The sequence below is a fragment of the Rhagoletis pomonella genome, unplaced genomic scaffold (genome assembly GCF_013731165.1).
Source record: "Rhagoletis pomonella isolate Grant_MI unplaced genomic scaffold, Rhpom_1.0 Rhpom_scaffold_00001, whole genome shotgun sequence".
Lineage (NCBI taxonomy): Eukaryota > Metazoa > Arthropoda > Insecta > Diptera > Tephritidae > Rhagoletis > Rhagoletis pomonella.
This window is the reverse complement of record NW_023458555.1, coordinates 81,841,379-81,855,464: the sequence shown is the minus strand read 5'-3', so window position 1 is coordinate 81,855,464 and position 14,086 is coordinate 81,841,379. Positions and strand designations below refer to the sequence as shown.

The following is a 14,086-nucleotide window of genomic DNA, read 5'->3' as shown; positions in this document are numbered from 1 at the left end:
TAGATTATTATATTTTAACTGTATCCGTTATTTCTGATTGTCGCAAACAAAACTTGGCGAATGACGAATTCGCCCTTTGATATGGTGGTTGCTCAAAGCTATTTACATATGTTCGAAATTGCATGAAGCTTATTCAGGCAAAAAGCTACCTACGTACAAAATTTCAATCAAATCGGACCATAGATACGATTTTTCTAATAGATCGGTCGCTGGTCCACTTTGCGTAAACCAGGATTCTATATGCTAATCTAGGCAAAAAGCTACCTACATACCAAATTTTAAGCAAACCGGACCATAACCACGATTTTTTGAATAGATAGATCCCTGGTCCACTTCCCGGAAAAAAGGATCCTATATGCTAATCTGGGTAAAAAGCTACCTACCTTCCAATTTTAAGCAAATCGGACTACAATAAAACTTTCTCGAATAGATCGGTCCCTGGTCCATTTACCGGAAAAAAGTTAATTTTTTGGCCTAAAACATGGTAGTTGCTGAAAGCTATTTATATACAAAATTTCATGAAAATCGGACCAGCCGTCCGCGAGATTACCTGTTACAAAGAAAAGGGACTTTTCTTTATATAATTAGTATAATATATATATATATATATCTATATATATATAATAGATAATCTTTACTACGTACTTTAGTTAGGATTAGACATGGGTTAGCCAAGGATTAGATACATGATCCACTGAACAGTAATAAGGGATTTGATTTTTTGAATTTGAGTTGTGACGTTATTGCATAGGACCTTCGATATGTGAATTCGTTTATTTCGAAAATGAAATAAATTCGACCATAAATACGATTTTTAGTAACATACACATGTGTAACTCAATTTCAGCGCCACCTGGTGGAAAATTTTTTTTCCAAAGAATTCTGTTTCTTGTTATCAATATATATTTTGTCCCTGAGGATAATCGGACCATAAACACGATTTTTAGTAATAACTCGACTCAAACGCCACCCGGCAGCTCTTTTTTTTTGCAATGGTATTGTTTATCCTATTGTCAATACATATCTCAAATATGAGGCGAATCGGACCATAAATACGGGTTTACTAATAACTCGACTCCTATTCGGAAGGTAGACAAATTCAAAAACCATGTTCGAGCGAATGAAGTAGTGGCGAGTTAACTACGGAACGAGACGGTTGTGCTAAGGCGAGAGCGGCGAAGTTTAAGACAATAAATCTAAATCTATCCTATGCGAACGGTGTTTTATTTAAAAAGGGAAACATAATTTGGTCCATCGACCCGAAGGTTAAGTGCTTACAGTTCGCTTGTTGAAAAAATAAATAATATAAAAAAACTTTTTAATATACAACGCTTTTATAAATGGACTAAAAAGTAGAAAATAATATTTCTCAGTCCCATAGAATTTGTTTTGATAACTTTTGATTTTGAAATTTTAGCAAAAGTCATTATAAACAATCTATTGTCAGGTTAACCGAGTTTTATTTAGTAATAATATTAATACAAAGTAGAAAATGTATGTCAGGTTAAATTACAAGCTTTTATCTTATGACCGGCGCGCTCCGCGGTTGCTACAATACTCGCTGATTACGACTGTCGCTTCTTGACAGCTCGTCGGTAGGTGTTGCCATCTTATGTTGTAGGGGAGGGCGCTGCCATGTCAGTTGACAGTTCGGCCTCTCCTGACAATGACATCGTCCCGATGTCCGCTGATTCACAAGCCCAAACGGCATACGATTGTATTCGAAGTGACCTTCGGTTGTCACAAACGCCGTATACGGTCTTGAGTTTTCGTCGACCTCAATCTGGTGGTAACCCATTCTAAAGTCCAAATTAGTAAAATACTTATTACCGGAAAGTTGCGCAAATAGTTCGTCAATGACAGGCATTGGAAACGGTTGCTTTACGGTAATTTTATTTAACTGCCGGTAATCTACGCATAACCGGAACTCACTGTTTTTCTTTTCCACCAATACGATTGGCGAAGCGTATGGGGAGTTCGACGGTCTAATAATTTCGCACCGTAACAAATCACTTATGATTTCTTTCACAACCGGTCGCCGTGCGAAAGGAATACGATATGGCTTCATATTTATCGGCACATCCGACGATAGTGCGATTTTCATTTTCACGAGATCAGTTTTTCCTATAGCCTTGTCCACAGAAAAACAATGTGCATATACTTGCAACACTTTATTTAAATTACCGAATTCACCGTCTGTGATTTTCATAACTTTGTTATTGTTCTTTTTTATAAACCATATATTTCGTCCTTCAAACACGAATTTATTTTCATTTGCGCATAGAACATCGATACCGAGCAAAATTGGGTAATCGATCATACCGTCGTCAACAACTAGCACTTCACTTGCACAGTCACTGTCATCAATCGTCAAAATTGTATTCAATTTTGATGTACATTGATACTGGCCACCGCCGAAGCCTTTTAATGTTATACAGCAGCGCTCAATATTACCAATTTCGTCTGCAAACGATTTTCTAATTAACGTGCGCTTACTACCAGTATCAACAAATGCACTGGCACTGTGTCCGTTCACTTTTATTTGCTTAATAGCAAAATCATTTTCCACATTTTCAATTGTATTGCAATTTACTTTCGCACTTTTGTTTTTGTCATTTAGGTTATTGTTTTCAGATTTCGCGCTACGATCGCGTTTCTGCGGCTCTGGACAATCACGCGAAAAATGCCCAGGTTTTCGGCAATTGAAGCAAACAATTTGCTTTTTTTGCTTTTCGTCCTGCTTTACCGACTTATGGGACTCAACAGGTGAATTACGTTTCACATCTGCAACATTTTTCGTACAATTATACGCACTATAATTTGTAATCGCACTCAACAGTTCATTGCACGTAGCATAATTGTTCACTGAGATACTTCTCTTCATATCTGTGTCATTAATACCGCTTATAATATATTTAATTAATGAACTTTCGTCAATTCTACCGCGTCGACCAACCGCAATACATTTGTAGTAAAACGTTTCTACACTTTCATTATGGGCTCTGCGCATGCTCATGAGCTCCATATGTACATCGGCGGGAATCACCACACAAGGAAATTCTCGCAAAAACTCATGCACAAAATGTTGCCAATTTATAAAAATTTCTTGGCTTGCATCAATCCATAACTTTGCTACACCTTCAAGTTTTGTTTGCACGGCAAATAGCAAAATTTTATCGTCCCAACCATAAACACTGCGCAATTGTTCAATACGATTCACAAATTGAACCGAAGTTATTATTTTCTTACTGGGGTCGAATGTTGGCAAAATTGCTGCTATGTCGCGAACGTCACCAAAACACGATCGACTATTCTGATGAAATTCTCTACTTGCGAAGTTTGATACATACGGCATCGTAGGTGCGTGTGTATGTACATTTGTAAAACAACCCTCGTTACTCGTCGCTTGCACGCTCAGCGTTTGGTCTACCACCAAAATTTTTCGATCTTTCTGCTTGTTCATGCATGCGCATGAAACTTCTGTTTGCGTCAGCCACTGGTGTAGAATATTCGCGTTGCTCTATGTCGTTCGGCATTGTATGACTACAAAGCATTTCGTTAGACGTCGCGCTCTGCCACAAATCGTTGTGCACAGAAACGAATGCGTCGCCTGTTGCCCGATCAATTTGTGTCGGCAGCGTATGTGTGTGTTCACCAAAATTCAAACATCGGTTCGTAACTGCCATCTTCGTTTGTATGTAGTTTTGTGGCCGCTCGCCACACAAAGATACACACGCGCTGCTTGCTGCGCTGCCACTTTGCATAGGCAGCGAATTCGTAGACGGAGCACTCCAATAGCGTCGACTGGTTTCATTAGCCGATTGAGCACATCTACTCATACCACCCAGTTCGCTAGGAATCGAATGCACCGGGTACACAACTGAACTACCATATGACGTCGGTAGCATAACGTCAGTTTCTGCACCCCAATGTACACGTCGCACTGGTTCCCGATGTGATGATGCCATAACCGATGCACCATACATCGTCGTCGGAATACACTGCGATAACGTCGACCTAATCATTACTGGCGAAGATTGGCTAAGTGGCACACTTGCCACTTCCTCTTCAGCACTCATCGTTTCTCTAGAAACGTTTTTATTTTCACTCGCTTGCCTTAGCATGCTTTCTGCGCTGGCGTAGCGCTCTTCCGCGAAATGTTCACACAAACGCGCAACAAGTTTCGTTTTTTTGCCGCTGCAAGGCAAACTCAATTCGCGTAACTTGCGTTTTAGTTTATCTACCTTCCATGCACTAAAATTTACGGAGTTCATTTCACTTCTGACTTTTGTCAGGTTAACCGAGTTTTATTTAGTAATAATATTAATACAAAGTAGAAAATGTATGTCAGGTTAAATTACAAGCTTTTATCTTATGACCGGCGCGCTCCGCGGTTGCTACAATACTCGCTGATTACGACTGTCGCTTCTTGACAGCTCGTCGGTAGGTGTTGCCATCTTATGTTGTAGGGGAGGGCGCTGCCATGTCAGTTGACACTATGAAATTGAAAATGAAAAACGTGGAGCGCATGCAATACAAAGCATTCGATTTAATTGACAATAGTCAAACCACATAACGTAGACCTAAAATTTCTACAGCGAAAGTAGAACTTTGAAATCGATTTTAAGCGGTCGTTATTCATATACCCACATACATACATACATATATTACTTTTCATATCAATTCAAGTGTATTACATGCGCCCCACGCTTTTAATTTTCAATTTCATAGATTGTTTATAATGACTTTTGCTAAAATTTCAAAATCAAAAGTTATCAAAACAAATTCTATGGGACTGAGAGGTATTATTTTCTACTTTTTAGTCCATTTATAAAAGCGTTGTATATTAAAAAGTTTTTTTTATATTATTTATTTTCTACTTTTTAGTCCTGTCTGAATAAAATTTTGCAATAGATATTAAAATAATTCAACGATATTAATAGAAAGGTGCACACACATGCATTTACATATGTATGTACATACAAACGATCACAAATTAATTTTATTTAAAGAAATGACGTGTCGTCTATTTCCGCTGTAGCAAATGTAGTACATAGGGCGACATCTAGATGTCATCTACCTCGCCTTATTCACTACAGATGTCGCCTTATGCTTTTTTATAGGAGCTTTTCAAAGCAAAGGTTTTATGGTGTCGGACACACAACATTGAAAATTTCTGGATCCACAACATTGAAAGTTTCTGGACAAACAACATTGCAAGTTGATAAGAGCGTTGTAATAATAACACAAATTGCGGTGTAAAATCGGTGAATTCGGCGAGTATTTCTGCATGTCATACATACATATGTACATGCACATATGTGTAAATATGTAAACTGTTGTTTGCATGGTTGTGTTTATTTGGTGGACGAGCTGAGTGTCGTGTGTTTCAACCCAGCAAAAAATCGGTAATTGCTTTTAGTGGTAACGTGTTCTAGAAGGCATAGCATTATAATGCCTTCGAATTTTTCCGCATCTTTTAGGCATTGTCGGTAATGCAAAGTAGAATGTCCTACAATATTTTATTTATTTCGCTTCTTTGTTTCATTTTGGGGAATGCAAAGTAGAATGTCCTATAATATTTCTTTCTTAATTCGCTTCTTTGCTTCATTTCAGGGAATGCAAAGTAGAATGTCCTACAATATTTTATTTTTTTCGCTTCATTTCAGGGCATGCAACGTAGAATGTCCTACAATATTTTTTTTTTCGCTTCTTTGCTCCATTTCGGGGAATGCAACGTAGAATGCTGCATCGTAGTCAGTAGAAAAATAGAACGAATATCCAAAAAATCTTTTCCTACCGTTAGTTTCTGTGGAATTTGTCTCGCATAAAAATCATGTTTTGCTTTGTTCAATGTGCAGCGAAGTTGAAGTCAGTCAATGAAGTGAAGTACATGAGTGAGGAAGTACAATTGTAAGCTTAATTAAATATGCATGTATGTACATACCGATTTTTAAGTAAAATCTAAATACCCAAATACATACATATGTTTGTATAAAAACTGATTTATAAAAATTTTAATTAAATTTAATCTTTTAAGACATTTTCTGATATAATATAAATAAGTATGTACTCATCTGGGCATTCTACATTAGTTTCTCTGTAAGGAATTCTTTGTTCGCTTCTCTGGATTCTGTTTATCCATGCGTTCTCCCTTCGTTTGAAGGTAATGCTGCGGGTAAGGGCTTACCGCCAATGACATGCCCATGTTAAAATAAGGCCTTCCTGAAGCGAAAGGGTAAGCGATTCCCATCGCCTAGCTCGTTTCCACATTCGTTTCTACGGTAATCGTGTTTTTTGCTGGGAAGGCTAGTGGTCGGCAAAGTTTACTCGATAGAGAAGTGCGCTCATCACTCATATATGTACATACGCTCTGCCTTTGGCATTTTGCTTTATGGTCTGATTATGCATACTTCGCATAACTTCGCACAACTTCGCATAAACTTCAAAGTGTAATTTCGTATGTACTTTGTATGTATTTTGTATGTATTCCATTACCCAGAAATTAGCAAAACTTTTAAAAATTTGGCGATCTGTTGAGTTTAGATTTTGCTTCACATTTTCTTAAGTTACACTTTTAGTGCACGGGTACAAATTGTTGTGCGAAGTTATGCGAAGTATGCATAATCAGACCCTTACAAAGTAAATCATTCGCTTTGCGCTCAGCTATCCGATCTCAATTTAGTTTGGCCAACCACTGTTCTTTCTGTGTAATTGCGCAGTTGCGACTTGTGTTGTTTTGGTTTTGCCTTTGTTGTGTTTGTATATTTGCCTTTGATATTGCGTGGCTCACTTTTATGAAAAGTATCAGCGAGAGTCTGGTTGGGAGAATGCGAATAGATTCGAGACTGTTCTGTTTCATTGCGTCTCTACTTCTGCTAACTGCCGTCCCTAAATTGGAGCGCTAAGCGTTGCGTTATCCATTGTCGACGAGTGTCAGCGCGCGCTATCCCCAAATCAACGCGTCGTAATTTTTGACGTTTTCTCAGATCCTCTCGTTTTTATTCTCGTTTCCTCTTTCACTTTTTTGTCCTTTCTCTTTCTATCCGTCTTCCGCATCCAACTTCAACACGTAACGCCCTGTCAAAAATGAAAATTCCATTTGCTCGGCGTTAGCGCCGCGTTATTGTGGGATGCTTCATACAAATTGTATGAACATGAGGATTTTTGACAGTTGTTTGGCGCTTGACGCGCCAATTTAGGGATGGCAGTAAGCGTATTATTCAGCGAATGTTTCGGCACTCAGGGCGTTTCTATGATTGTGGCTTGGTTGTTTAGACTACAGCGCAGTGTTGCCAACTTTCGATTTTCAGAAAGCACCAAAAACTTTGAAAAAAAATCGTTTTAGCAAACTAAAAGCACCATTTTTTTTTTTAATTAAAGGATGCATTTTTCGTAACAGTTTCTATTTAACAAAAGCAAAAAATTAACAATATTTGCAAGAATACATCCATAGATCAATACACAAAACGTTTACGCTCATAACGATTGAATAGCCTCTACACATGCTATGATGACTAAAGCTTACGACGTAATACCGAAGTACTATTAAAACTAGTATATCTCGAGAAAGAAAAATCGAATCGCAACAAACGAAAATAATGCTCTAAATAGAATTGGGCAAAAGATTTTATGTTTTCATCATATAACTTCAAATATCGCAAAAAACCGTGTTTATGGCAATCTGGGGGTAGGATATCTAAAAATTCTAGTACTAGAGCAATTGTGCGGCCAGCACCAAGAAACGATGTGTTTTACTCAGGTGGTAAAAAATCAAAATTTGTACAAACAATTAGAAAAAAAAAAGAAATACTTAACTTACCTGCGTACTAGCATTTTTAACGCGAATAGAATTCAACAAGGTGGGTTTGCAACTTCAGCTTTTTATCAATCATGGTTGTAATTTAGTGCATTTATATTTGCATATTTTTGTAAATACCGCATCTTCATGAGACGCCACAGCTTATAATATTTCAAATTATTAAATGCAGGTGCATGCATTTGAGTTTTTTCCTTTACGCCTGGGCGATTGGAAATCTAAATGAGATACATACGTTAGAATTTTCGTACTCGTTGTGTTTCAATAAGCATTTGGTGTTCTGTGTGTGTATACGCAGATAATATCGCTGCATTCTGCGAACTGAAATTTGCTTTTATTTCGCTTGTGCATCTGAAGGAATACATCGATTTGGTTTCAGAATTTAGGTTGATTTTTGGTAGTTGGTTCGCTTGTTTTAACATGCAAATATTGCTATAAAAAGCTAACTTGTATTATTTAATTATGGTACTAGAGAAGAATGCCGAGGCTGAAGAAAGAAGGGTGTAAGAAGCCAGCGTCCAAGGCAAGAAAAAGGCCTGCAGCGGCGCATCATGAAGGAGGAAGAAAGAAGCGTACTGTGGAAAAATTAGGTAAAGCAAGGAATGATGCGTATGTATGGCGATGTTTTCAAAGGTGCGAGTTGCGATTGCGTGAAATATCTGCAATGATGGACGCCTTTATTAAGCAAATTATAAAAGGTGTTTTTTAAATATATGTGCGTATTTATTTTCATGTAAGCATGAACAGTGCCTTGATGACTGATATGGTTAAATTTCACGTTTTATTCGCCTGCATTACGAGCTTTGCAAGATCCTTCGTATAAAATTATCTGCGACCTACGCCATATTTATAATTACATGCAAGAAACAGCGACTTGATGTGTTTGTTGGAGAAACATATGCGGTTTTAAACACTTTCATTAAAGGGGTAGCAAAACCGGCGATCATCGGCGTTTTTATAATTAGATTCGTTAAAAGCGGAACAGCAATTTTGGTAGATAATTTGGGTAGATTTCTGCGGTCTAGTGTGACTTTATGAGGTACGGAAGAAAGTTATCCCGGGGAAACTGCAGCGACTTAAGGCGGCTTTATGAATTAATTAATTTAAGATATTACAGCAACTTTAAGAACATCTAGCTGATGTTGTCTACTATCAGAGAAACTGCGTGAGGGTGGGATCCGCGACTTATCAGGCGAGGTTTAAATGAACTTTTCTGTTGCTTAGCGACTTGTGGGAGATAATAAAAGTGGTCCTATTTTCGGAGAAGTATACTAGAATTGGAAGTTCTATTCTAAGAGCTGTGAATTTTCTCCGCCTGGGGGAAATTTGAATCAAAATCTCGAGAGTTGCAACAAACGTCGCGAAACGAATTGCAACAGGCGGATGATCTCACACGTCAGCAAAGGGTTGAGGATGTCTACGTGATAGTTCGGGCGGGTTTGAGTCAGAAAATAAAGTCATTGGAACCAATCTCACCTACAGCCGCATGCACTCATACCAATAATCGGGCACTGCAGTTACAATTTTCAGAATTGCATTTGGCAGATAGGCTCCCGATGATTTCCACGTGGAAATCATCGGGAGTGGATTCAGTTTAAGGACATATTTACAGCTGAAGTTATTCGAAATCCACACCCCATGAACTTGCAACGACTTCGGCGGTTGCAAAGCTGTGTTAAGGAGGATGCGGCCAGGGCAATGGGATACTGGCCGCAGCTAGAAGAAAGTTTCGCCGACGCATGGAGAACATTGTGCGTAGCATTCGATAACGAATAGTTATGTCACGCGGCACATTGCTCCGCTATTTACGGTCTGCCTAGTTGGTCGAGGGCAACCCATTCGTTAATTAGAAATATGCTTAACGTTACGCGCAACAATATGCGTATGATTTCAAGACAATTAGGAGCCGAGGAGCAACGAGATTTACTTATCTTAAATTTTCTTGAATCCCGGTTATACAGAGTATCCCGTAGTCAGTGGGAGATGGTACGACCCACAGATCGTATCCCCAATTTGCAAAAAGACTTTTATGCATGGCTTGAACGCCGGAGCAGCGGGCTTTTGAGTCAGGTAACACCACCTTTTGCTAATCATAGCGAGAAGCATGTCATCAATCCGCCGATTAATCAGCGCACGAGGCTGAACGCTTCGTCACTGTACAACTATAATCCCTGCCTAAATTGCTCAGGAGATCACGCCTTTCACCGGTGCCCTGGAATTGGACGTATGAGCAGGGAGGAAAAAATCAAACGGATTTTCGAGCTGAGGCTATGCCAGAATTGTTTGAGGAGGGGACATACTGCCCGAAACTGTTTGTCAAGCCGTTGCCCTAGGTGCGCAAGGACACCTCACAACAGCATAATATGCCCGAAACTATCAGCAATGAGTTCCAGAGATGAGGCTTCTCGCGCCTCGACGCTAGCAACAGTAGCAGAAAACGGACCGAGGGAGGAACAATAGCAATTAGCCAATAAAGGGGAAACCGGCCTCGGGGTTTTCAGCAGTGCTGTTTCGCCACAGACAGCCGAGCATATAGAATCTACCATAACTAAGGGCGGAGCTATTTATTTACATGCCAATTTATTGGCTACAGCGCAGGTGCGCTTTCTAACCCGTAGTGGAACGATAGTGAGAATACGCGTAATATGCGATACGGGCGCACAGGTGAACTTGGTCAGCAAAGATATTGTGACGGATAACCAAATTTCTACACGCCGAATCAGAATTGGTGTATCATCTGCTATTGAGGCGGGATCTCATATCTGCGACAAATCGATCACCGGCCATTTGATATCACCTTACAATGACGATCTTCGGATACTCATTACATGTCTAATAGTACCATCGGTATTGGGAGAAATGTTGCTGCCTCAAAGGCGTGTACAAAGGCAAGATTTACCAAGCGATATATCGACACATTTAGCGGATCCAACTTTTGATCAACCATCGCAAGTTCAATTGCTATTAGGCGTTGGTGTATGGGCGCAACTGATGCAAGATAGTATGCGGAGATTATCTTCGGGCTTTGTGGCACAAGAGACTCGCTTAGGTTGGTTGCTTTTTGGCGAGGTCCCAACTAAAGGCCAACGTGGTCGCGGCCAACATCCCAGAGGATATGAACCAAGCTGAGGGCGATTCTCATCTTGACCAACTCTTACGAGAGTTCTTTGAATCTGATAGTTTACCGGGCGACGAGTCAAGTTGGACAGCAGAGCAACAAGCGTGCGAAGATCATTTTTTAAAAACGCACAAGTTTGACTCACATGCTAGACGTTATATTTTACAAATTCCTCTGACGCCCCATTGGGGTAGTATCGGTTCCAATCGGGCGATAGCGCTGCAATGATTCTTACGATTGGAACAACGCTTCTGTCGAGATGCAGAGTTAAAGGAGTAATATCACACGTTCATTAATGAATACGTAGCGAAAGACTGGCTACGTCCAGTTAATAGGCCGGAGGCAGGAAAATCTTATTATATTCCTCACCATGCGATAACCACAAAATTTCGAGTAGTCTTTGATGCGTCTTGTTTGACTGATACCGGAGTATCGCTGCAGTTCGGGCAGTCTTAGATAATTTGTATATGGATGAGTGTCTGGCCGGCGCGGACACGGAGGAGGAACTCTTGCTATGATGCCAGCAAATGCAGAAGCTTTTGAAAGCGGGTGGCTTTGAACTAACCAAGTGGCGTACAAATTCGAACTATATTCACCGCTCCATCGATGCACAATCAGCCGGAGGCGATGCTTGATTGAATACCCATATAGAAGCATCGGTACTTGGTCTCAAATGAATTCCTTCAACGGATGAGTTTGCCTTCGCAGTGCAATCGTTACCGGATGCGGACTCTACTTGTTGGACAAAGCGATCAGTTTTAAGTATAACGGCACGAATTTATGATCCTGATGGGCTAGCGGCACCTTTTATAATAAATGCAAAAATCTTAATTCAAAAAATTTGGAAGGAATAGCAGGGGTGGGATGCTATGTTACCAGAACCTTTGAAGGTGGCATGGCAGAGTATTTTTTCCCAAATTCCATACTTTGATAACCTTCGTATACCGCGATGGATAGGCTTCTCTCGACGATTAAATATGACTTTGCATGGCTTTTCCGATGCATCAACGCAGGCCTTCGGAGCGGCCGTATACATGGTAATAAATACCGAAGAGGGCATCAAATCGAATGTGCTGTTAACCAAATCTAGAGTCGCACCTCTACGAACAGAAACCATACCACGTCTCGAACTGCGAGCGGCAGCGTTACTTAGCGAATTAATTCAAGGGGTGATGACGGTTTGCGAAACTCAACATCGCATAAAGATCGGATCGACGACATGTTGGTCCGACTCTATGGTAGTACTCTGCTGGTTGCGACGGGACAGAGGTAGTCTCAAACAATTTGTAGCGAATCGCTTACGACAAATCAATATCAATACAACCAACTGCGAGTGGAGGTATGTGCCCACTGACAAAAATCCAGCTGACTTTATTTCTAGAGGAATGTCGATGGGTGAACTAATCGCTTCCCGACTATGGTGGCAAGGGCCTGATTTCCTCCGACTGCCAAGAGCCATGTGGCCGAAACCTCCAGAAGCGGTGTCGGAAAATGTTGAAACAGAGGCGAAGATGAAATGCCGGCGTGAAAGAGTCCATACTGAGCGGGCAGATAATCAATTCGTCGCCAGGGTCAACATTATATCTATTCAAAAAATGTCATTATTGGAGCGTTGTTCATCAATAAATCGTTTAATAAGGGTAACGGCCTGGGTATTTAGGTTCGCGCAGAATTGTCGATCACCAATGGGAGAGATACAGCAACATTATTTAAGCGTCAAGGAGCTCGAATATTCATTGGCATTCTGGATCCGGCAAGAGCAAGGCGACCATTACGCGAACGATATCCGTACGTTACAGCACTGTGCCCAGAACAAGAACACTTCCGAGAATTCTAAATTATCGAATGCGATTGGAATACTAGCTCCCTTCATTCAAGACGGTATACTGCGCATGAGTGGACGACTACAAGAAGCGGACTTGCCTGATACTCAGCGCAATCCAGCGATATTACCAGGCAAGGGGAGATTGGCCTGGTTGATTGCACGAACGACACATTTGAAACTTTTGTATTGCGGGGCACAGCAGCTAATCGCGACATTGAGGCAATCCTGTTGGATTATCGGCGTGCGGACTTTGGCGAGATCCCTGATCAAGGGATGCGTAAGGTGCGAAAAGTTGAGAGCCAAAATAAGCAAGCAGATGATGGGAAATCTTCCAGCTTGTCGAGTCCGCCCAGCACGTACATTTGTGCATGCGGGAGTCGACTACGCAGGACCCACACAAGTACGTCCCGTTCGTCGAACGGGTAATATAGTCATAAAGGGGTATATCGCGGTATTCGTGTGTATGGTATCGAAAGCGGTACACTTGGAATTTGTATCGGATTTGTCTACCAAGGCCTTTATTATGGCTTTTATTCGCTTCACTTCATGCTATGGACATTGTCTACACCTCTGGAGTGATAACGGCACCAATTTTGTGGGTGCGGAGCGAGAGCTAAGTCGGATGTTGCAGACTTGGCAGAACTCCGACCTCTTTGAACAACTGGCAGCACGTCAAACCGAGTGGCATTTCATCACTCCTTCTGTACCGCACCAAGGAGGTCTTTGGGAGGCAAATGTAAAGGCTGCTAAGCACCATCTACGCCGGGTGATGGGAGCTCGCTTGTTAACCATCGAAGCTGTGCCGACATTGTTGGCAGAAATTGGGGCTGTCCTCAACTCTCGCCCATTATGTGCGCAGAGTGCGGATCCTCGAGGTTTGACTCCTCTTACACCTTGGCATTTATTAATTGGAGAATCCTTGGTAACCGCTCTAGGTGAGCAAGTACCAGTAGAATGGCCGGAGAGTCGCCTCGACTATTGGCAGTCTCGGCAGCTAATCACGCAAAGGTTTTGGAAATTGTGGAGCAATAGTTATCTACATGAACTCCAACAGCGTCCCAAATGGCGAGAAGTAAGACGAAACCTGAAAGTGGGCGACTTAGTAGTTGTAAAAAACGGAGCTACACCACCGACTTTGTGGAAAATGGCGCGAGTGACGGAACCTATTGAGCCTCGAGCAGCATCGAGTCTCAAAGCCGGAGGGTGTTCGAGCGAATGAAGTAGTGGCGAGTTAACTACGGAACGAGACGGTTGTGCTAAGGCGAGAGCGGCGAAGTTTAAGACAATATAACTAAATCTATCCTATGCGAACGGTGTTTTATTT

At 41.0% G+C, this 14,086-nt stretch overlaps 1 protein-coding gene across 1 annotated transcript in view; it reads right to left on the bottom strand.

Annotated features, from left to right (window-relative positions):
- Nucleotides 1-3,355, bottom strand: part of LOC118733612 — a 23,749-nt gene extending 20,394 nt beyond the window's left edge. Inside the window, exon 1 of the mRNA XM_036463078.1 lies at nt 1,933-3,355. Coding sequence (XP_036318971.1) covers nt 1,933-3,355 — 1,423 coding nt within the window. The remainder of the gene's footprint in view (nt 1-1,932) is intronic.
- Nucleotides 3,356-14,086: the final 10,731 nt, after the last annotated feature.